General features: G+C 32.5%; 2 protein-coding genes and 2 long non-coding RNA genes across 8 annotated transcripts; 1 reads left to right on the top strand and 3 right to left on the bottom strand.

The window, feature by feature from the left end:
- Window positions 1–1,546: 1,546 nt before the first annotated feature.
- LOC106799455 (uncharacterized) lies at window positions 1,547–4,734 on the bottom strand. The gene is made up of 4 exons (XR_001389173.3): window positions 4,473–4,734; window positions 4,022–4,081; window positions 2,227–3,503; window positions 1,547–2,138 (listed from the first exon to the last, which is right to left on the bottom strand). It is a non-coding gene; the product is annotated as an uncharacterized lncRNA (long non-coding RNA).
- A 1,114-nt stretch (window positions 4,735–5,848) lies between these two features.
- Window positions 5,849–8,905, top strand: LOC102666193 (uncharacterized). 4 transcript variants are annotated; one of them, XR_415148.4, is made up of 5 exons: window positions 5,849–6,220; window positions 6,323–6,658; window positions 7,015–7,061; window positions 7,151–7,855; window positions 8,558–8,905. It is a non-coding gene; the product is annotated as an uncharacterized lncRNA (long non-coding RNA). The 4 variants fall into 4 exon arrangements; XR_415147.4 differs by having other exon boundaries at window positions 7,015–7,855; XR_415149.4 differs by lacking the exon at window positions 7,015–7,061.
- A 1,980-nt stretch (window positions 8,906–10,885) lies between these two features.
- Window positions 10,886–12,098, bottom strand: LOC100306434 (uncharacterized). 2 transcript variants are annotated; one of them, NM_001248053.2, is made up of 3 exons: window positions 11,833–12,019; window positions 11,585–11,707; window positions 10,886–11,279 (listed from the first exon to the last, which is right to left on the bottom strand). In NM_001248053.2, the coding sequence occupies exons 1-3, from the start codon at window positions 11,995–11,997 to the stop codon at window positions 11,211–11,213; spliced, it is 357 nt and encodes a 118-aa protein (NP_001234982.1). In that variant the 5' UTR covers window positions 11,998–12,019; the 3' UTR covers window positions 10,886–11,210. The 2 variants fall into 2 exon arrangements, with proteins under 2 accessions (NP_001234982.1, XP_014632801.1); XM_014777315.3 differs by having other exon boundaries at window positions 10,963–11,279; window positions 11,642–11,707; window positions 11,833–12,098.
- A 2,743-nt stretch (window positions 12,099–14,841) lies between these two features.
- LOC100802293 (L-type lectin-domain containing receptor kinase IV.1) lies at window positions 14,842–17,244 on the bottom strand. The gene has a single exon (XM_003529064.5). The coding sequence runs from the start codon at window positions 17,005–17,007 to the stop codon at window positions 15,004–15,006; it is 2,004 nt and encodes a 667-aa protein (XP_003529112.1). The 5' UTR covers window positions 17,008–17,244; the 3' UTR covers window positions 14,842–15,003.
- Between the last annotated feature and the right edge of the window lie 6,961 nt (window positions 17,245–24,205).

Genomic DNA, 24,205 nt, shown 5'->3' on the forward strand with positions numbered 1-24,205 from the left:
TCTACTTTCTCTTTCATAATAAAGGAGCATATATGCATTGCTTCCAGCTGGAGATTTCTTTTCTAGTAACTGTTTTATTAAAAGATGGTTAAAATATTTCTATTTAATATTGTAGAATGTATTTTTGAGGGATCAAGTTGCTACAAATTTCGCAACTTGCAGCATCTTAAAAATAAAGCAAGAAAAAAAAAACTACACCATGTGATATGATGTTATGAACTTTAGTTGCATTAGAGAATGTTTACATCTTAAACTTCAATGACATGGCATTCTTTTCCGTGAGGAAAATTATAGAAGTACAGGATTGTCTGTAGGATTTTTGCTTTAAACATCAGCATTATCTGCTTCTATCTTAAAATGGGAAAAGGGGTATAGTACAAAATGATTTGTTTTTTTCAAAGTTAGTATAGCGTAATTATGAACTCTACTTTGTTCATTCTTGTAGCTTAAGATTTCTTTTATTCTTAGTGACACATAAATTAGTATAGTTTAACACAATTTGGGTTGCATCCTGTCACCGTCAAGCTTAACAAGTAGTGGTATTGCAATATATATACGTGACTAAAGAAATCATATAGACAATCCTAAGAACACAAGTATCTCATATTTTAAAAAAATTATTTATTCTTCTTAAATACTATTTAAAATTAGAGTTGTATACGGATTGAATTTTAGTTTAGTGAAAAAAAAAATCGACCAATCAAAATCAATTAATTTGATTTAGTTTGGTTTTGGAAAATTTTGTCAAAAAATTTGAACCAATTAATCACTCGGATCAATTGAATTGGTTTGATTTAGGTTTGTGGGTTGCCAAACATAGATTTACCTCATTATAAGAAGTGCTCAATTAATAAACTTTTGGTTCTTTTCTCATTTAATGCAATATTTTGATCTCTTAAATAATTTTTAATTGCTTCAGATTTGAAAAAGTTATACCCAACTCATCATTATAAAAATGATTAATTAAAAATGAAAAAATTAAATTAGGCACATTATTGTTAATAGCAATGTCAAACTCTCTTTTATTTTTGTATTTTAAAATTATGGAAACTATAAAATTACACTATAAAAATTCAAAAAAAAATCTGAAATGATATAAATTTGGCTTAGTTCAAATTCTGCATAGTTAAATTTGATACCAAAATCAATATTGTTGAATTTGTAATTTTAAAACTTGAATTTATACCACTACAAAAAAACACAAATGGTTTTTTTATCCTTTCCACGATGATTTTGAACCATCTTTAAATCTGTTGTTGTGAAAAGTCAACACTTTTTATGACAATTTTTAAATCGACTTAAAAGATGATTTCTACATCAATTTTCTTAGAAACCGTCTTAAAATATGTGATTTTTATTTTAAAAAATGTGAGCATTCCATGGCGGTCTTTAAAAAAAATATTTTAGAAAATAAACTTTTTAAGACGATTTTCTGAAAATTGTATTTGAAAGTCCACTTTCGAAGATGTTTTTTAGAAAAATTATCTTAATATGTATTCTTTTTAAGATGGTTTTCTATAAACGGGTGTTATTCTGGTCGATTGAAATAAGTAAAATACACAACACCATTCATAACAAAAAAAAATGAAAAATCCTATGTCCTTAAAATGTCAATTTAATAACCCACATAAAAAATACAAATGATTATTTGCTTTGCCCATAAAAAACTCTCACTACTTCTCTCTTTGCTTCTTTAACTCGATTGAGAGGAAGAAACCTTTAGCTAGTGGGAGCACAACAATAGCACCCTTTTTAGGGTCAAAATACTTTTGATACACAACCCTAAGCTTTCTATTCCCAACACTGGAGTGGAAACCCACCAATAGTCTAGCACAATCCCTCTTAGTACCCAACAAAACCAAAATAGAATTAATTTAAACAATGATTGAATGAAAATAAATGATTTTATATGGAACTCATGCCTTGATAAAATTAATTTAAACAAAAGGTCACTCACACACACACAAACACACTCTCACCTCCTAATCTAGGATCGATGCCTTGATAAAACTAACTTGGAAAACAAAAAGTGTAGGCACAATCAAAGTCCATTCCAACTTTCCCAATATGATTTTCTCTATGGCCAGAATCTATTCATGAGTGTAAGCCCTATCTGAGAGGCACACAAAGTCATTAACCTGCAAAATTCATGACAAGTGTTATTATTAATTTGAGTCCAATACATCAAATGAACACATAAAATCAAGGTAGAAACAAATTACATACCTTAGGGGACCAAATTTCTTCATATTTGTATCATTAGCATTCAACATCTATTTCAATGAACTAAGTTATATAAAGAATAAATAAAATATTTACTTAGTCACAGGTAAAAGCAATAAAGCTACCCGCACAAGTTATTCTTTCTATTTTGCCTATTTAACATAATCGCGGAATACAACTACAAGAACAACCTCAACAAGAAGCCATATCTTTCACATCTTTACTGATTTTCCACCACTAGCATTAATGCCCAAATTTTCATATGCATCTTTGACAACTGCAGCAAGCTAAGAACCATAAAAAATAATGAAAACTAACATACTTGCATGCATGTAAACACAAGTTACTATTGCTTCAGAGAAGATAGTACAACAAACATCTCAAAACATATCATGTGCTATTGTATATCAAAAAATGAAGACTGGACATGATATTGAATTAAAATTTCAAAACATCAGTTTCATGCCAAATAATATTTGATCACAAAAGGTTTGTCTTTTAAACAGGAAAAACAATATAGATTTCAATCTAATATAGAAATCTCATTATAAATTTAAGAGATAGAGAAAGTAGGGGGCATACTTTAAATGGTAACCCAGACTCCCTTGCTTTGTTCAGATTTTTCACTATCTCAGCATCGACAGATGTCTTTTTCTCCACAATAGGTATGCCAGTCAAAGGAACAATCTCCATGCTAGATATACCAAATGACACCGATGAAGTAGAAGACATAGATGCAATCTGACCAAGGAGGGTACCCACATTGTTGTTACCAACAATGTTTGTCCTAGGTAATGTTAAAATTCAACTTAAACTCTAAAGGAAATCATGCTTTTCTTTTTTTGCCAATCCTCCTGTCAAACACTAAATTCTAATGAGTAATAAGGAAGTTGAGTCACAACATATCAAGAAAAAATAAACCTATCTTAGAATATGAAATAAAATTACTTACTCAATTCGTTATGCTACTAAATATACCTTAGCCAAGGCCTATTACAAAAGTAAAAATATGAAACAAAACCTATCATTTTTTATACAAGGATTCATATTTTGGTAGTTTTATGAATATACCTTAGACAAGGCCTATTGCAAAAGATATCTCCAGTAAAATATGAAAAAAAAAAAAACCAAACCCCAAATTAAAAGATAACAGAAAACATTATAAATGATTATCCCATAAAAAAACATGATTACACTAACCTCTAACACTTTCATCATAAAATCATTGAAACCCCCTTCTGAGCTTCTTGGACAGTAGAGACCATTGTCATTTCATGAACCTGATAAGAACACATAGTACACAAATCCATTAAAAAATGACTAGATGCACAGTGTAAGAAGATTTTTTTGGTTTTCCATAACAAGTAACAGAACTTCACATGCAAATTGAATAGTTTGCTTATAGAACAAAGGCGAGCAATAGACAAAAGCAACATTTAGATATAACAATCATGCCACAACACCATGCTCATTTGTGAAAAAGTAAAAACTATATAAAAATGAAAAAAAAAATCATAATTTCCATCAACAAAGGATAGCTCTTTAACTCTAATACCATGTAATGTAATGGAGGAATTCATAAAACAGAATTCTGACAATATATTTGAATATATAGGAACAAATATTTTGCACTGGTTTTGTGAACATTGGATGGAAAAAATGCAAACGATAAATAGAGTATATGATGTCTCATATTGACAAAAGTGATCCAAATTGAATCATTCTAATGCATAATTGTTAATTAAATGTTATATAGTAAATCTAAGATGAATAAAAGGCAATCTTAAGTGAAAATTACATGTTGCAGATACTCTTCAATGCTTGTTGCCTCAACGGGAAAAACATCCTCAAAAGTTGTCTGTAAAGGAGAAAAAAGACAGAAGGTAAGGCATTCGAAACATAGTAGTGGTATGAATTATGTACTAGAGAGAAGCACAACAAAAACTTGACATTAACTTTCAAGGGAAAATTACATTTGCTAAAGAAACAAGTTATATCAGGAAAACAAGTAATGAGGCCTATCATGCAATGCATAAAATATCTATCCAACAGACAAAAAATAAAATACTTAATAAGTCAAGCAAAGTGAAAATGTATACAAAGTTGATATTAAGTGGATCTGTTGTTTTTGACCCAGATTTAGTTTTTTAAATCCTAGATCTACCACAAATAAGAATTTTTCGAAGAGAGTAGGGTTCGTGAGAGGGAGGGCGACAATGGTGAGGGTGAAGGAAGGACGTTGGGGGTACCAAATCCATGACTTTAATGGCCATATCAGTGACTTTGGTGGCTAGATCTGTAGCTTCTCCAAGGCATTCTGTGCTTTAGTGTGCGCTCCTGGTTTAGAGGTGGTGTGGTGGTGTGGGTAGGGTTTTCGAACCTTGTTGTCATTGTTTCCATCGCAAAGAAGAAGCGCCACCACAGAGGAGACGGCTTAAAACTGACGAGATCGAACCCGAATGTGACACTAAACGTGCACAAGCAATGTGTTTCAAGGAACATGAAGCAATAAAGAGTGCAACAAGAAAGGGAAACAAAGAAGGAAGCATGATGGGTTCGATGTTGGAGAGTGAGGGGAGAGTAAGAAACATAGCGCAAGGTAAAGGGGGAGTCGGAGAATAGGAGGGGGAGTCAGAGAGTGAGAAACGTTAACAAAGAGCGCGAGAGAGTAGAGGGAGAGATCAAAAATTAAAAACACACTCTAAGACGATTTTAGTAAAATTGCAGTGAAAAATCATCTTAGAATGACAGTGTTTTAAGATAATTTTTGAAAAACCGTTGTAAAATGACAATAATTTTTAGATAATTTTCGAGAAACCATCACGGAATGGTAATTTTTAAGATAATTTTTGAAAATCATCGTAAAATGATTGTATTTATTTATAAAAATAGCATCGCACTTTATTCCACAACGATTTTTTTCTCACCTTATAGAAACACATTTTTGTGATAGTATTACTAACTATTCAAACCAACACAAGTTGTTGGGACATGCTAGGTGCACCCAGCAACATTGCTGGTGCACCCAGCAATTAGGTGAATGGGCAAAATTGCCCTTGCGTTAAAAAAAATAATTTCTTCTTCCGGAAGAAGGTTCTTTCGGAAATCTTCCAGAAGAAGGTTCTTTCGGAAAGTTTCCAGAAGAAGGTTCTTCCAGTAGAACAATTTATTCTTCCGGAAGAAGGTTCTTCCGGATGAACAATTTGTTCTACCGGAAGAACCTTCTTCCGAAAATTCCGGAAGAAGGTTCTTCGATGAACATTGTTCTACCGAAAGAACCTTCTTGGAGCTTCTCCGAAGAAGGTTCTTCCGATAGAACAAATTGTTCATCCGGAAGAACTTCTTCCGAAAGAAGGAATTATTTTTTTAATATAAGGGCAATTTTGCCCATTCACCTAATTGCTGGGTGCACCAGCAATGTTGCTGGGTGCACCTAGCATGTCCCCAAGTTGTTTTGTTTGATTTAATTTAGATATCAGGTATTGGATCAATGAGCCTATGATCTACCGGGTTGTGTTAGGCTGGTCCTGGTCTATATCCTCTTGGGCTTTTATTTTCAACATTTTCAAAATGAAAAAATAAAACTGAGTCATGATTAATATGCCGCTTTTTATCAAAACTTATGCGCAGACCAAAAACTAATAAACAATCAACTCAATCTTCGAATTCCACCTACACCTAGGGGAAGAAAAATCTCAACCTCATTGAAAAACCCTGAACCCTCTCTTTCTCCTTGCATCATTCTAAACCCCTTCTGAAACCCCACACATTATTTCTCCAACCGTGCTTCGCATTGCATCAAAGCTATCATCTAGGGTTTCTTCTTCTTCCACTGCCCTCACTGCAAACCCATTATTCCCCACAAGATTCTCTCCGATTCCCGCTTCATCGTTCCGACCATTCACCAATGGCTTGGAATTGGTGGCCAACATGGTCGTCCTTGACGCCATCAAGATGATCAACGACGCCTTGAGGCAATGGAGGACTGAAAGATCACGTGAGTCTCACGTGTTTTCGCCATTTTTTCAGAAACCTTATTTTTCTGTGACCCATTTTTTGTTTTTCAGCTGATTTGTGTTTTTCGGGTGTGTTTCTGTAGTTGGGGCGTTCAGGATGGGCTTGTCTGTGTTGAAGATTTGCATTACCGATGAACTGACTGAGGGCAAGGAGCCAAAGCTTGAGAATTCGAATGGAATGGCCGTGCTAGCTATGTCCACTTTGTTGTTTGAAAGCTACCTTCTTTGTGATTGTTTGGTTACCTGTGTCTTTGTTCTCATGTTGGAGCTCAATTTTTTTTGGATGATTCTTTGAACTCATTGGAGATATTGGAGATATATATTGTGTTAACTTTCTTTTCTTAGAGAAGAGTAAGCTGAAGCGATTGAGAAGCCAGAGGGTGTCCAAGAGTTAACAAATTCTTATTTGGGTATTAGAGGTAAGTTTTTTTAATATATATATATATATATATATATATAATATATATATATATATATATATATATATATATATATTTGCCTTTCCTTTTGTTGGTTGCTGCTGTTATTTTGTTGTTATATTAAGTAGCAGAGAAATGTTAGTCTTACACTTTTTTACTATTGACTGAAAGTTGTTTAGAATCATAAAATTGTGTAGGTCTCTCGATCTTTTTATTTAATGAACCTTTCTCGTGATTTTGTAGTTTTTAATAAATTTTAGCCAATAATAGTGTGTCAGGGAATGTGTTGCTAGCACTTCTCTTATTATTATTATTATGCCAACGATTTTGAGTTCTATGTTGGATTTTTGTTGTAGTTGCTGCTCTTGAAACTTAGGCTGGGCTTCATCTATTGATGAGGCAGGTCGGTATTTGCAAAACAATTGTAAAATTTTGGTTTGGCTGCTTTTTGCAGCACTGTTCATGTTTATTCAGTGTTATTTTTTAATGTAGGATGATTTGGCAGCCATGGTGGCTGATAAGTGCATGAAGGTGGTGGGGAATCAAGAGAAACCACTAGAATATGAGGCACAATTTGTCCGTGCTAAAGCACCAAAAGGGCTGATTGAACTTGTCAATGGCAATCTATGAAGCACGGACACTTCAGTCCCTTGCCGTGTCCGGTGTCCGACACGCGTCCGTGTCAGTGTCTGACCGACACGACACCCGTACTACGTTCTATATTTGGGACATTACAGGTGTCCACGTGTCCGTGTCTGTGTCGTGTCCGGTGTCCGTGTCGGTGTTGGTGCTTCATAGATGGCAATACTGACTTAGGTTGTGCTTAAGGTCTATTTGTTCATTGCTGTTACTCTTGATGAACACTAATTATGTGCCTGGTGCAGCTGAAGATTTCTTCGACAAGTCTCTTGCCAAGCAGTATTGTGATGGTATCCTCCCGTTCATGAGGTACTGGAGCAGGCATCCTTCAACACCGAATTGATGTTTGGTTTTGTAGGTACTGCTGGTCTATCATATGTGGAATTCCTGCATAAAATAGGGAACTATCCATTGGCAAAAGAGGTTTACATAACGTGTACAAGGTGCTACTGAAGTAAAAAATGCTGGCAGACCATACTTAGGAGCGGGTAACATGAGCATGGAAGAATTAATTGTAGGGTCCTTGTGTGCTTTAGGACAGCTTGAAGTACTTATGGGGTAGGCTTAATAATCAATTTTGTTTGGTTTTCCTTAGCCATACCACAACCTTCCTTTTTTATGTTGCCTTAGCCATACTACAGTACTGTAATCTATTATGTAACAACCTGATCAATGAGTGTTGGGAGTATTTCAAAAGATTGATATTTTAAAAAGAACAGGCCTCACATCTCCTAGGAGAAAAAGTCCTTGAAGAGTATTTAAGTTAACATTTGCATTGAGCTTGTGAGATAGTTGGGCTCCTAAATTGGTCATCTCCTCTGCCTCCTCCTCCTCCTCCTCTTTCCCAACTCAGTTCACTGTCTCCTTGGATGCCCTCTATTTCAATGCAATTGTCTCCATCCTCTCTTGACTGACTATTTCCCAATTACTCAGTTTACATGTCTTCAATCCTTTGAAACTGTTCATTAGTCTCCTTGAACCCCTCTCCATTGCCTCAACCCTTCCTTCTATTCTATCCCTGAGGCTTATTTGCAAACTCCTGGAATGGAAAACATCGACCAGAAACAAAAAGAAAAACAGGAAACTGAACTGAGAGATCTCCCAAAAAGAATATCAGCCTCAGGAACCGCCAACCCTGGCCATAGGAATGAGTGAATGACTAGTCCCACTTAAAAACATTATGCTGTAATATTCAATTTTAACACTCTGTGCATGCTTATAATTTATCCTGACTTGTCTCAATGTTCCTTAATGTTATAGGTGTATACGCAGAAGTAGTTAGTGTCCAAAAAAAAGACAGGCAGAAGGGGAGAAGATGAAAGTACTTGGCTGAGTCTCTATGGAAACACCGCCGCTGGCTAAAGCTATTGATTCAGGGGAGAATATCATAGATTCTAGAATTGGCAGGATTCTGTAAATTGGTCAATTTTCTGTGTTTTTACCTTATTACTGCTATAGGTTCTTGTTGGACCGTGATACATAACCAATACCATGGATTAATGTTGTGTAGAGTTTGAAATGTCGTGCCGACATATACTATGATATTCAAGATCGGCTGATGTATATTTAGACCGAATTTTAATGAGGTCTTTTTAATATTCACTTACATTATATGATGTTGATGTTTTAAATGCTTTGAAGTGTGAAGTTATTTATTAAATTATTGAAATCAATTTTATTTATTTTTAATCGATGGTAAATTTAATAATCGTTGAGGTGATCTTATGTAAGATTTTAATTTTGGTTCTGAAAATCTTTTTGCATTAAAAGTAATAGTTGAAATTATTGTTCTGTAATTTGGATGTCCTTTAAAGTGAGTTAACTAAGTAAAGCTGGTTAGAAGTTTGAATAATGTAATTTTTTTCCAACTAATTAAATTTTAATATATTTCAATGTATATGATTTATATTTAAGTATAGTATACGCATGCAAATAGTATGACTTCAAAATTTAGAGTGCTCACGGTTTTATTAAATTTATATTTTTTAATTAAGGATTTAATGTAAATTCGAAATTTTAATTTGATATGCTGATTACTGACATTAACTATCAAGGATTTGGATTTGAATTCAAATGATGAGATAAAAAGAGGTTAATGGCATGTGTTGGGAGAAAACCCATTTATGAATAGGATGATAGCCTTCTTTGTCAAATGATATCTATTAGTTGTACTAATTTATATTAAAATTAGTTTTTAATTCTATGCTTAAATCATCAATATCAAATGAAGAAATGACTTAATGGAAAGTTATGATGTTAGGAGAAAAATGTTATATTAAATACTTTTATTTTTAATTATAAGATTTTTTTAAATTAATTCATATCTTTTAAGAAAATTGGTTAATGTAGTTATTAACATTAAATTTTTAAAAATTTATATTATTTTATCAAAATTATCCTTAAATTTATCAAGAGTGCATTTGGATAGAGAATTTTAATCGAGAAAAGTAATTTATTAAAGAATTTAAATTTATATAATCTAAAATTCATTATTTGAATGTTTTTTTATGAATAATTTAAATTTTTAGAATTTTAAAACAGAATTTTAAACAACTAAAAATGTGAAATTTCAATTTCTTTTTAAAAGGTGAGAAATTGAAATTCTCTTCTTATAAAAGAATTTTCTAAAACGTTTGTATATTTTCTTAATAACCTTAATCATAAAGTTCCCGAAATCTAGTTCTCGAACTTGTGACTCTTCCCTCACGCCGATAATCCTCTTCTTCAAGAAACGTCTTCTAAGCTTGTGGAACATCAATCGGGTGTGGACATAGGGAGACACATACAACTGCACCCGCCAATCAGGGGAGCAGTTGTCGCTATTCATCACGCGGCGGAGGTGTTCACCGGCGCGGAGGACCGGGGTCATGCCTTGCGCCATTGACTGAATGTTATGGTCGAATGTGGTGGTGTACGGCGTCGTGTCCCGGTTCCCCTGCGATCTCCATTCTTCTCCTCGGAAATACACCAATCATATTTTCTCTTCTCTTTGCATTCATTTTCTTTCACCCTCACAATTTATTTTTTTATCCAAACACAAAATTTTGAAGATAAAAGAATTTCAGTTGAAATATTTGAAATTCCTAAAATTTAAAATTTCTTAGAAATTTTAAATTCCCTCCTCCAAACACACAAAAGTTTTTTTCCACTTAATTGCTTTCACACATAATTAATTAATTAATTAATTAATGTGTATTGATCTTTTTATCCAATTCTTATAAAAGATATATTTATTGTAAAATAATAAAAAATATTTGAATCAAGGAATAATCAATGCAAAAGACAACTTTAAAAAAAATCTTATATTTAAGGACAAAAGAAATCCAGTGTGTTACTTTCCTTCATGTCTGCATAACATTTTCCTTTATCTCACCATTAGAATATGAGGCACAATTTGTTCGATCTTCAGGGCTGCCATTGTATACTAATTATAAAAAAAAAAAAAAAAAAACCCTATTCTTTTCTATTTGCCTTGCTTACCCTGAGTTTCCTGAAAGTCAAGAGGTATGAAGAGGATAATGGCACAAGAGTTAGGAAACGGACGAGAAGAAAAAAGAGAGGTAAGAAAAAATAAATTAGAGACCCCTTATTTATATAACAAATTCATATCCCATCTCATCTCATACTCTGTCTTCGCTTCTTATATCTCTTTTCGTTGCATAACATTTGGTAAAACAATTCAAATTGATGAATAACTTCGTAAATAGCTTGACAGGCAGTTTCGAGTTCCAGATACCAAACCAACAAGTCAACCCAAGAATATCAGAAATATACCTCAATACAGATATTAGATTACAGAAGATTTTCAAATGACACGGCAATTTGAAAAATTGTTCTTGAGATCAATAAGAAAAAAGGTTAAAACATTGACTTTATATATGACAACATTTACGAGCACAGCCAAAAATAATGTTCAGAGAGGAATATTAAGGCCTTTGCCAACATCAACCCCAATCACTTGAAGTATGCCCTTGTTTATTATCTGCAAAAATATAGCACAATCACACAATTAATAACCAAACTCAGCACCAATGCTTATGCTCAATGGAAGAGTGCTCAACAAACTAGTAAAAAATAAAACGAGACTCTTTTCTAATAAGTTCAATTTAAATAATGTCCTTGGCAACCAATTACATATTAACATGTCATCAATTTTCAAAATAAACCCATTCCAATCCATTATACCACCACATTTTTATCAATTCAAAATCTTAAAAGCCATGTGCTATATGTGAAACTAAATTGCATACTACTAATTAAGAATGAAGATATAAAATATATACTCACAAACTCTACAATAAAAACTCCAATGATTCCAATCATGCAAGCTCTAGAGTTCCATACTTCTGCAGTCTTAGTGAACCCAAGAAACGGAGGCTTAAATTGAGGCTGCACCTTTGGAATTTCCACCTGAAGAAACAAACATGCCCAATTGCTTCATAATCAACAAAATGAAAAATAAAATAAAATAAATAAGAGAGTACATAAATAAGTGGTATGGCATGTATAAGAAGCAAAAGATGGGAAGTGCATACACCAATAGGGGGCTTGGCTGCTTGAACAACGAAGGAAACTCTCTTCTTGGGTCGATTCAAAGAACGGTTTTGAAGCAAAAAAACTGAATGGTTTCCAGAGTTGAATGATGGGATGCTTGCAGGTATGAGTGATGATAGCAATAATGTGGTTGATGAAGTAGCCATGGCTATGGTTCACACCAAGACCATTCCTTGTGTTGTGTCCCTGCGCCTTATCTATTACATTTTCAATTTTCTTATTTCCACTTGTTTTTGTGTGGTTGAGATTGGAACAAGGTGGACTTGACAAAAGTGCCTACGTGTAATCATAAATGTGGTTGGGTAAGGTGTATGTATTTATCTATAAGTTTAGTTTGGATCCTCAGCAGAATTTTGTCTTTGCAATTAATAGAGATCGATATTTACATTATTTAATCATTGGATTCATAGTGAATCAATTTTACGTCTCATAATGATACTATAGTTCTGCCAGCTCCAGGAGAAAATCCAAATCCATCGGTAACTTTACAATTAGGAGCATCTATTTCATTGTTTATGAAATTTGGGTTATATTGGAAATTTACTTTTACCGGTTAAGATTCTATAACAGTGTACTTCGCCAAACATTGTCATTGTATATTCAATGACAAAATTACAAAAATATACGTTATATATATATATATATATATATATATATAATGTTTAACCGTTGTTTTAATAAAAAAAATTTAGAAGAATTGAGTCCGGTAGGTTATCAAGACTATGACAGTATTTTTTTGACTCATTTGAATTAGTTAAGAGTAATAATATTTGTACACTTATTTTTTTAAAAACACTAATTAATATTTATTATACAAATTAAGAAAAACTAATAAATAGATTTAAGAAAATATTAATTTTATAAAAATTAATCTTATTAAATAGATAAAAAAGAATAATATTAGTATTATATTAAAAAGCTAAAATGATGTTTATTAGGAGTATTAATAAAAAAAATAATTATTATTACATTGAAAAATTAATATAACACTTATTTTAAAATATTTTTTTATATACGATACTTATTACTTATTTTGAAACAGAGGAATATTTCTCTCTATCTGTTTTTCTTGCGCATTATATAACACCTATTCTTTCCTTTCTCCCTTTTTCACTAAGAATTTTATAGTATATTGGTTCCAAGAACAATTTTCCATAAGTTAACATCTACTATTAAAACACCTGAACATTGACATAGTTTCATGACTTCTTTTTTTTCTTTTTTACAAAAGACATAGTCACATGACTTAATTACCTCATTTATCCTACTTTACATAGGAGATAGAACTCAACAAATATACAGTGGAGACGAGCTGGGCTTCAAAGGAGGAGCTGGACCATTCTTGTTCTACTAGGTTTGGGGTGTTTCTCCATTTGATCTTAAAGACGAAAGGTTCCTATACCATTTTTGATCTATTGGGGGTATAGTAAACTTTATGATCAAGCCATGCATTTGTTTTAATTTATTTGTTGACTAAATTACCATTTTAGTTCATGAAAATGTTACACACAGTCACATTAATCTCTGAAACTAAGAAATTTCAAATAAATTCTTAAAATTTTCAGTTATTTAATCTAACTTCTTAAATTTGACCATTTATTATCATTTTTTGATCTCTAACTATATGTTAATATTGCCAATTAAGTCACATTTTTTTTTTTGAATTTTGGGTTAATGTATTTGACAAATAGCACTTATGGGAACTTATTTGGAATTTCATAAGTTTCAAGACTATGACAATGCTATATATTTTCATGTACTAAAATGGTGATTTGTTGTTGTTTCTTCCTTGTTGCTATTCTCTTTGGCAAGTTTGAAGACTATAGCGTGCTGATTACATTCAGTAGCAGCAACTTATAAATTCGAATTAAGCGATTATCAGTCACAACAACATTCTGTTATATTGTAGTTAAAGAGTTCTATTTAATCTGCTGTGGTACTATTTACCCATACTGGATAGTTATTAAATGTCACTTAGAAGGACGGAAATATGTTGGTATCCAGCCTTTAATGGAACACTAATCATCAAGATGGTTGACATGGTGTTAAGTTTTTGTTTACTTAGCTTCAAGACTAATTTCTATGTCAATGTGATGCTTAGTGTTCTGATATTTGTTTCCGTTGATATACTCTGAAATTAGTTGATTGGTAAACAACGAATTATCCTCTTCCTTACTTGACTTCTCAGGTGACTTCTATGAAGAACGATATTTTGGCAAAAGATGAAAAGATTGAGAGGCTTCAATTACTCAAAAGTCGAAGAAGATTTTGGCCTAACTAAGCACATGGAGCTAAGCCGAAGAAGAGTCTAGGGAGTGGAGCAAAAAAGATAGTTGAATAAATAAGTCACTTTTTGTTAAAGCCGAAATTACTGAATTAGTTACAACCCAGCCTTAGATATATTTGAGTTCATTTAAAAATTATACAGCCTAACATGTATAAGATTATATTATGATGAAATGATTGGCTCAAGTAACAAATAATTTATTAATGCTGGAAAAACATTTGAGCAAATGAGAATTAACTCAACATAGGATAGTGAAAAAAGATTGTGAACCAGACAAATGTTATAGGTGTTGAACTTTTGAAGTGATTACTTGGTAGAGGAGTATACTTAATCTTCACTCTTCTGAGAGTTGAATTGCTTTCATAACAATGCCTGTAAAGATATTCCATTTAAAAAAGTAATAATCTAACGGGCTTAATCTTCCTATCTGACAAATTTTAAGACATAAGAAAAAAAAAGTTGTTAGTATCTAATCATGTATGTTCTTCAAAATTAGAAACTGTGTCGAGAGAAGTTAACCGATTCTTTTTAAAAGTTTATTACCATGCTAGTGTATTTGTACAAGTTTGTATGATCATAAATTCATTTAATGGTACTTTCCATGCTTCTTAAGTACGGGAAACTATTTTCACATTGATCTTCTGTCATTACTGAATGATTGCAGTGTTTTTTTGCTGCTCAAAAGATAGAGTAAGAAAACAAGACACCAAACTCTGTTTATGTTTTTTTCTATTTTCGATAATCCATTTCATTTTAGAATATAATACATAATCAAATAACAAATAGACCAATTAAGAATAAGATGAAATCAAATACAATGAAACAAGCTCATGCATGCATGCAGATTTCATGTGTCTTCTAAAAATCAACGACCCCCAGAGAGAAGTGATTCAGCAATCGAAGAAGTATGAGATATTGGCCTATCCATAGATGAAGGATAAGACATTGGACAGTCCTGAAAGTCTTCATGCAGACCAAAAGTTAAGCCAATTGAAGATAAGCTAAGCATAGACAAATCTGGCAGAGGCACATCTTTCTCCAAGTATTGCACAACCTGGCGCATGCTTGGCCTAGCCAAAGGCTCAGAATGTGAGCACAACAAGGCGAGTTTCAACACCAATTCCACCTCATCTGGCCTATAATTTGCGCCCAAGTTTGGATCCCTTGCCTCGAGAATCTCACCCTTTTTCCAACAATTATACACCCAATCGACCAGAATTTCGCTCCCGGATTCCCTTCCTTGCTCTATTGGTCTCCTTCCACACACAACCTCTAGCATAAATGCACCAAAAGCAAACACATCGGAGCTTGTAGTGGCCTTACCTGTTCTAGTGTGCTCAGGTGCAAGATAACCAAGAGTTCCAACCACATGAGTAGTGTGAGGGTCAGTTCCATGTTCATACAACCTTGAAAGACCAAAGTCCCCTAATCTCCCATTCAATTCAGCATCAAGTAGCACATTGCTAGCCTTAATGTCTCTGTGGAGCACAACTTGCTCCCATTCCTCATGCAGATAAAACAAACCTGAAGCAACCCCTTTGGTGATTCTAAATCTCTGGCTCCAATTTAAGGTCACTCTTGGTTTGTTGTAGAGATACTTGTCAAGGCTTCCATTTGGCATGTAGTCATAGACCAACAGCAACTCTCCTTTGCGCCTGCAGTACCCGAGAAGGGGAACCAGATTCCGGTGCCTAAGACGGCCAATGCTAGCGATTTCCGCCACAAATTCCCTCATCCCTTGCCTTGATTCATGTGACACCTTCTTCACTGCAACCTCAATCTTCGAAATTGGCATCACCCCTTTGTAGACTCTACCAAATCCACCACTCCCCAATAACTCCTTCTCCCTGAACCCCTTTGTTGCTAGGCTAAGATCTTTGTACTTGAACCTATGAGGACCATAGTCTTGCTCCCAATCTTCAAGCAGCTCCACAAACTTCTTCCTCTTGATGGCATGAACCACTGCTAGAGCCACCATGAGAATCAAAATTAGTAATATCAGAGGCAACCCTACTATGAGAACCTTTGACTCTTGTTTACCAACTAGTCTAGGTAGCATGGGGAGTTCAGAGATTGCAAGTTGTTGAGCCTTGCCATTCACCTTAAAGCTCCAACCCAAAACATAATGAGAACTTAGAATTGACCCAGTTGAAGAAGTGAATCCAACATACATGCTGCTGTTCAGAATTCGAGAAAGATCTTTGTTCAATGATAACAAAGGGCGTTCCGGTTTACCGACATTGATTGGAGCTAAAGTAACATCAATCTGCTTCTTTAGGCCATCATATTCCACCCAAACCTGCATTGGGTAGCCACTGATGAGACTCAAATTCTTAAACCCCCCATCACTGTAATACCCTGCAGAAGCCGATTTAACCGACTTCAATTCATTGACATCAATCCCAACATGGTTGTCATTGATATCACCAAACTCGGTGTTCAGAATGGTATCAAGCTCCACCCCAAAAACATGGTTGCTGTTGTTGCCGTTGTTTGTGTCATCAAAGAGGCCAAGGTACTGGCTTGGAAGAGAATGTGGAACCTCTTTTGTTGGAGAAACCACAAAGGCAATCCCATGGCCACTCAAATTGGGAAACTCAGACCTTATGGCAAAAACAAAAGTGGTGGAGAAAGAAAACACACTTCCATTTGTGGTGTTCTTGAAGACTATTGGACTTGGGAAGAAAGCATGACCCTTTTGTTGCTTGGTGTGATTGGTGAGCTTAACCATGCCATTGGTGGTGAACTCAGCACTGCCATCAAGGTACAAATGAGAAGATTGGAATCCATTATAGGTGAAACTAGTGTAATCACTGGCTACTACTATTGTTGCCAGCAAAAACACCACTGTTACAACCTTGAGAGACATGGTTTTTTTTTTCTCTGTTTTGCAATAGGCTTCTTCTTCCTGCCAACAAGGTTTATTGCTTGTTAACTTACTATGTTGTATTTTCGAGCGCCCAAAAACGTGTACAACACATTTGAAACTTTCAATTGTGGTCCACTAGGAAAGATCCTGGCACTTTCGCTGTAAAGAAAACGAACCTCCCTCATCGTTGCGTTGCTTCTCTAGGTGTTAAACGAGGAAGTGACAATTCAAGATTTGTGATTGCAAAAAATAAAGTGTACCAACAATTTTATCTATGCAAAAAAATCGGATACATCACTTTCACTTTGTCCGGTCACACTTTTCTTTTTCAAAATTGTGTATGACACTGTTTAATTTGCAAATGAAATTAGTATCATTTGGTACAGAAACAACATCACGGACAAATCTACTACTACCTCCAACGGAAATATAAGAAAAAAAAAAGTCTCTGTTTGAAATATAAGTAAATTTTTATTGACTCTCTTTGATTTTATGATATAATCTCCTGAGTAGCCTCTATTTTATTAGAGTTTTATTCTCGATAACTTTTTTTCCTATGCAATTAAGTGTAAAGATATTTTAGAAAATAAATTAATTTTTCTTATTGAAACTATCAACATTAAGTAATATTAATTAATTTTTTTAATGGGTGTGAATTAGTTTTATTCCCAATCTAGTTAGTTAATTATTCTTTATATTGCCATAACAATCAATATTATGGTAACACTATAGTAGTAGCTAGGGGGGAAATTAATGCGAAATTGAGAAGCTGTGTTTAGGGAAGGTTCCTAATCTTGCAACTACGGTCAATTAGGGACCCTTTCTTTACGGGTGATATATTGTAAGTTTCTATATTTTGGCCAGAAAAAGGGACAAAAGAGGGGGAAAAGATAAAGAGAAAAAGAGAAAAATAAGAAACAAAGAATAAAGGCTGTTTAATTCTTGTTTCACTCACAGGTATCTTGTGAGACGAATAAAGGTGGTTCTCACTTTCATGGCGCTGGGTGAATTCAAAAAGTTTGTGAATACATACATGTTTTCAAGGATAAGGAAACAATGAAGAGTAAATTTATGTACACGGTAAAAAATATTTAAAATTTTGACATGAATTAACTGTAAAAGAATTTAAAGTTTATGCATTATCATTTATAACCTATCATGCCCTTTTTCATTTTGCATAGAAGTGGCTCGAATAATTTGAGCTCGCTATTAATGAATGAAATAATATTTTTTGTGTGAAAATGAACTAATATATTACTATCAATCATTCATAATAAAAATAAGCATTTAAAAAATAATTCTGTTTTACTGAAAAATTAAGCATTTCATTCGTCAATTTAACATTTTTTTTTTGTTTTGTTGAAAGGAATTTTAACATTTGTTATTACAACATTACCTACCATTAAAATTAATAATATATATATATATATATATATATATATATATATATATATATATATATATATGATATTACATTAGAAGAGTAAATTATGAAAGTTATAACTCCACCAATGTATTCACCAAAAAAAAAAACTCCACCAATGTGTCTCGTCAATCTTTTTTGCACTCTTTCGTTTCTTTCCTTGTTTTTTTATTCTTTTTCATTCTACTTTGGTGGTTGGTATTAGCTTTCCATGGAAGCGAATCAGGGAGCTCAGCTTTATCATTCCACCTGATTATAGTCATTGTGTTTCTTTTGTTAGCTTTGGATTGTATTGGATCTATTTTCCCTGCTTTCTTTTTCATTCAAAATTTACATCTTTTTTTTTTTTGTCTCCTCCTTTTCCCTCTCTCGGTGACTTAAATTAAAGTGTCCATTCTAATATGTTAAAATTGAAGATTGAGCATTCACCAAAAAAAAAAAAGAAAGAAAATGAAGATTGAGCTATCTGGTTACTCTATAAGTATAAAGTTGTCACTCCACAAAATTACTTACATATCATTTTAAGTTTTAAAGATTTTTTTTATCTCTTATTTAATTATTTCAATAAAAATTAAATATACATTATTCACATAATTAAGTTATATGTAGAATTATTAATTCTTGGTTTACTGTCTGCCCAATACCCTAAATGATTAATTTTTTTACAGAAGATTAATGTATTTTTCTCCTAATTATTTTTTTTACCTTTAGTCATTTAATTTAGTGAAGCTGAATCTCATAATTTACCAAAACATTCTTGCATTTTATTCATCTCTCCTATTATACGAAAAATGTGAGCAATTTTCCTTTATTAAGAGCGGAAATATTTACTTAATTATATATATTTATTTTGCATGAAACATTTTCTTTAAGTAAATTATTTGCTTTGATAATTAGTTAATTAATTGATTGATTGATTGATATGTGTTTGATATGATCGGCTAAAAGGATGTTAGTTTTGGGCTAAGAAAATAGAAATGAAAATATGACCTGAAGGGGGTGTAGACATTAGAAACGGAGCTGTTTGAAGGAATTCTGGTCTGCCGCTAACATTGGTAGATATAGCAACAAAGGGTGTGAACAGTAAGATTGTGTGTGAGTGTGGTTGTTCGGCGCAAGAAATATGAGAAGAGGGAGGTTTTCATTCTTCACCAAGCCAGGAGAGAAAGAGGTAATGGGTGAGGTTGTATTTTTTCTCTATGATGTTCTTCCATGGGAGCGTGGAGATGGTAAGTCCTCTCATTTCATTGTTTTGATTCTATATATGAATCCATGTTTATATTCTTGATACTGTTCTTATGTTGTTACAATGTTGTTATATTCATGTTAGTGGATTGAAATGGTTATTAGATGTTGTTACTCTTATGCTGGAAATGAAATCATATAACATGAAAAAGTGTTGTTAGATGTTTCTTCGTCTGTTGTTCTTTGATATATCTCTCTTTAAAAGAAAAACTTCTATCAGATGCAGGTGCATTTTGCGAAAAAGAGTTGTAAAAGTATTTAAATCACAATGCAACTCTCATTTTGTGATTTTTTTGCCTTTGCATGCTGTTTTCATACTCTTTTGTTATGCAAAAGCTATGTTTTGTTGCATCCAAACAAAATGAGTTATCTTAAAACCACTTTTCATCAAACTTACCCAAATAAAAACCAATTCTAATTATAGTTGATTATAACAATAATCTTATTAAAATAATTCAATTTTTGCAATTATAACAAACACACCTTAATCAAGAATTATAAAATTCCTAACGGCTTTAAGATTTTATATATATATATATATATATATATATATATATATATATATATATATATAAAGCATAATTACACTTTTTTGTCCCATTTTTTCATGTGGCAAAATTTGCCACCAAACTATGCAATATGCACATTTTGTCACCAAACTTTTGAAATTTTGCACATTTTGCCATTTAACTTTTTCTTTGCACATTTTACTCCTTAATGAATGATTTCCATGACCTTTGATTTGCTTTCCTTTCTTAATTTTGTTAAAACAATATAACTTGTGTTGGGTAAATTACTTTTGGAACATAGTTCTATATGGATGCTTTATGTCATTTTGATGTATGTCTACAAATTTAGTATAATTGTTTGACTTTCTATTAATGATATTTTGTTACTTATTAATGTGTTATTATTTTCAATTTCATCTCTATTAAATGATTGTCTATTAGATTATTTATTACTTAATAGGTATAAATAGTTATTTTCTTATGATTATTAATAGCTAAACTTGAAGAAAATTGGGGAAATATGTAAAAATAAATAAATCAAAAAATTAGAGACGAACATGAATTCCATGTCTAGATAAGTTATTAGAGACAAAATTTTACTGAATCAACGGCCAATATTTTCATATTTCAGAGATAAAATATAATTTTCTCTAATAAGGGACTCACATGTAACCTTTAGAGACAGATATAGGCATGAATGACTGTTGAGTGAGGGAGGACGGAGGGAGCTAGGGAGATGCTTTAGAGTTTGAGAGTGGGGTGAGGTGCCTGTTGAGTGAGTAAAAGAGATAAAGAGGGTATTTTTATTCCTTCAAGTTGTTTCATGTTTTCTAGGAAGAAAAAAATGGGTTGTTTTAAGTTTTCTCTAGGGTGTAGGAAGAAAAACTAGGTACAGGAAGCAATGGCCCAATCACAGAAGACAGAACAACATTCAAACAACAAATGCCCAATCATCTTAGAATGGCAAGTGGGTTGTTTGTAAATTTCCAAGCAATTGTCTTATCGAAGTATGTGGAATCTCCTTTTCCTTAACCATTCACATTAAGCTACCTTTTATTTTATTGGCGTGCTTTCATTCTTACAGGAGTGACTAATTCTCTCTTTCAATAGTGGCCATCACAATCACAGCTGGGATATCTTTCATTCAAGGCTATCATGATTGAAAAATTATATATATTTTTTTCATAGCAGCATTACTTTAGTGACAAGTTGGTGCACATCGATAATGACTCAATGTTTTCTAGGTTTCAAAAGAATGTAAACCACGGGAAAAGTGCTTCTCAATACTTCTGCCAATCAAAGCCATCTCTATCCCCTTCGGCTTGACATTTTTGAAACTTGAATTATATGAAAATATTGCCGTAAAATTGACATGAATGGGAAAAATAACAAGTTTTTTTCATAAGTGTTTATGTAGAAGTAGAAGGGACAATTTTTATGAAAAAAGTGAGTGTGTTTTTTTGGAGAAAAAAAGTGAGTGTTTGGCTATCAGTTAAAATGACCTATTAAGTGGACTTCGAACGTCACCATTCAAAATGTCACTTCATCATTTTTTTTTCAAAAGTGTAACTTAAAACTACGTTAATAATATTTAGAAAAATCCATTTATAAGACACACAAAATAAATGTTAAGAAATGAAGAAGGAGATTCCTGTAAAAAAAATGAAGAAGGAGATAACGAAATAAGGTGAATTAGCAAAGGAAAGAAAGCTAGTATCCAGGTCTCTATTTCCAAAATACGTTAAGTTGATTTTTTTAAAACAAAAAACTTAAAATAAGATTGTATCAAATATTTTATATTAACTTGTTGTAAATTAATTTTTTACTGTTTTTTTAACCAAAATTTCAACTTTTTACTATTGCTTTCTCTTTCTCTAAATAGAGTTTATAATTAATTTATTTGAGCCAAACAGTTCATCAATTCACCAATTCATTAATCTAACCAAGTGATTAGTATGTTTTGGTTTCATGGGTGGATGTGATTTTCCAGATATAAATTTTGAAAGCTAATGATTATAACTTTCACCTCACAACTGCAATTCATCCATTTCAACAGGTTTCCGAACACACAGTCAATCCAATCTCTAAAACACTACCCATCATCGTCAATACAATGGCTGATGAACCATATTAATCAATTCATGCCTCTCCCTTTTTTTAATCAATGCCTCTATGGTAAACCATATTGTAAGACAATATTGGAATTGACCGAAAAGAAAGGAGCCATAAAAGTAGTGAATAAAAAGTGGATCCATTATGTGATTTTATACTCTCCATCTTTTTATGCCAAGTGTCAGCAATCTCTATCCCTCTATTTAAAATTGGATAATGGATACTCTCCTTCCTTCTTGCTTCTCTAGCTAAAAAGACAAGAGAAAATACAAAATATTTAACAAGAGTGACCAGATGATGGAGAGAGAGAGAGAGAGAGAGAGGAATAATGTAAAGAAGTTAGATAAGGAAGTACTGGAAAATCTTTTAATCCTTATCAAGGGTTCTTCCCTACTTTTCAATTCTGCATGCGGTCAAATTTCTTTTTTTATGTAAATTATATTAATATATTTGTTTAAAATAAAATAAATGAAAAAGAAATTAAGATAAATTATCTTAACATCTTTTTTTTTCTCGTAAATATCATAAATTCTTTTAATTTAAAAATATGAACTTTATCTATTTTTTATTGCATACTTTTTATATAATTTACAATTTCTCCTTTTATATATTCTATATTGAGTAGCTACCTTTACCCAATGGTCACGTAGTTCCCATTCACAACACAGGATCATATGTAATCCGTGCAAAGCAGGCAATCTAGAAATTGAAATTTTGGTACCATAGAGATATACATGTCGATAACTTAATACTCCTGCAAAAAAATTGTGTGATCAGATACGGAACTTACAACTATCCTTATTCATAAAAATTGCGCAATCAGATATTCTGTCTAATTCAGATATGGAACTTGTAACTTCATCGTGGAGTTGGATTGATTTCTCGTTTTTTTTCTTTTCATTTTCATCAATTATTAAACTGATCTGCTACACAATAGCCGTTTATAGCGTGTCGATGTGAAATTGTGGCCTGTGAGCTAATTCGACCACTCAGCTTATACGAATGTTAATTGAGTGCATATATATTAGTTTCTTTTTCTGGTTAAAGTGAGTCGGTTCACTTATCCAGCAAAAAAGTGATTTTTAAGAAAATAATACTTATACTTTTAAGTTCAAAACATAATTACCTTTTTTCCCAATGAATTTCCAAACACGATGTAGTTTACCAAGTGTTTAATTCAATTGATTTAACAGAATGCATGAATAATTGTAATTTTTTTATATTTATATTTAATTTCTATGGATGAAAAAAAATGCTATAATTTTATAAGTTTCTATCAATAACATGGGGTCAATTGAAACTGCATAAGTGATATTTATCCATATTTTTGGTCATCAACACGCAGCTACTATCACAGTTGCTTCTTTTTTGTATAACAAAAACATCACATCAATAATGAAAATACTTAAACTTGAGCACAAGTTATATGCAGCTCAAGACTCACCACAATTGGCACACACCAAAAAAATATTTAAACAAATAGTTTATTCCCTCTGTTGAGAGACCAAAAAAACCAAAGTAAAAGGAATACACCAACCGACACATGACAAAAAAATCACTTCCCCTGCAACGGTGGTCTCTCCTATAAAACACCCAAAAAAGAGAAAACCATTTTAAGTAAAGGCATTGCCCACCAACCATAATGAATGACCGTGCAGTGTTATTGCTTGGCAAGTTCAAACGAAAATAGAATAAAACCATTCAAATCTTGTAGGCTGTCCAAGCAAACCACGATTGCAACTTTAAACACGTTAATAATATTTATCTATTCCTAAGGCACAAAATAATGCAGAAGCAAGCAAAATAAAAAGCTCATCTAATTGGTATAAGATTTGCCTACCTATGTTAAGAAATGAAGGGGGGGATAACGAGGGGCATCATAGCAATTGTAACTTACTAGTTTTTTTTT

The sequence above is a fragment of the Glycine max genome, chromosome 7 (assembly GCF_000004515.6).
Source record: "Glycine max cultivar Williams 82 chromosome 7, Glycine_max_v4.0, whole genome shotgun sequence".
Classification (NCBI taxonomy): domain Eukaryota; kingdom Viridiplantae; phylum Streptophyta; class Magnoliopsida; order Fabales; family Fabaceae; genus Glycine; species Glycine max.

Excerpts from the sequence above, each read along its gene's own strand:
- LOC100802293 (XM_003529064.5), bottom strand. The coding sequence starts at position 17,007 with ATGTCTCTCAAGGTTGTAACAGTGGTGTTTTTGCTGGCAACAATAGTA.
- LOC100306434 (NM_001248053.2), bottom strand. The coding sequence starts at position 11,997 with ATGGCTACTTCATCAACCACATTATTGCTATCATCACTCATACCTGCA. Across the intron at positions 11,708-11,832 it reads CAGCCAAGCCCCCTATTGGT|GTGGAAATTCCAAAGGTGCA; the intron begins GTATGCACTTCC and ends TTGTTTCTTCAG. Across the intron at positions 11,280-11,584 it reads GAGTTTTTATTGTAGAGTTT|ATAATAAACAAGGGCATACT; the intron begins GTGAGTATATAT and ends ATATTTTTGCAG.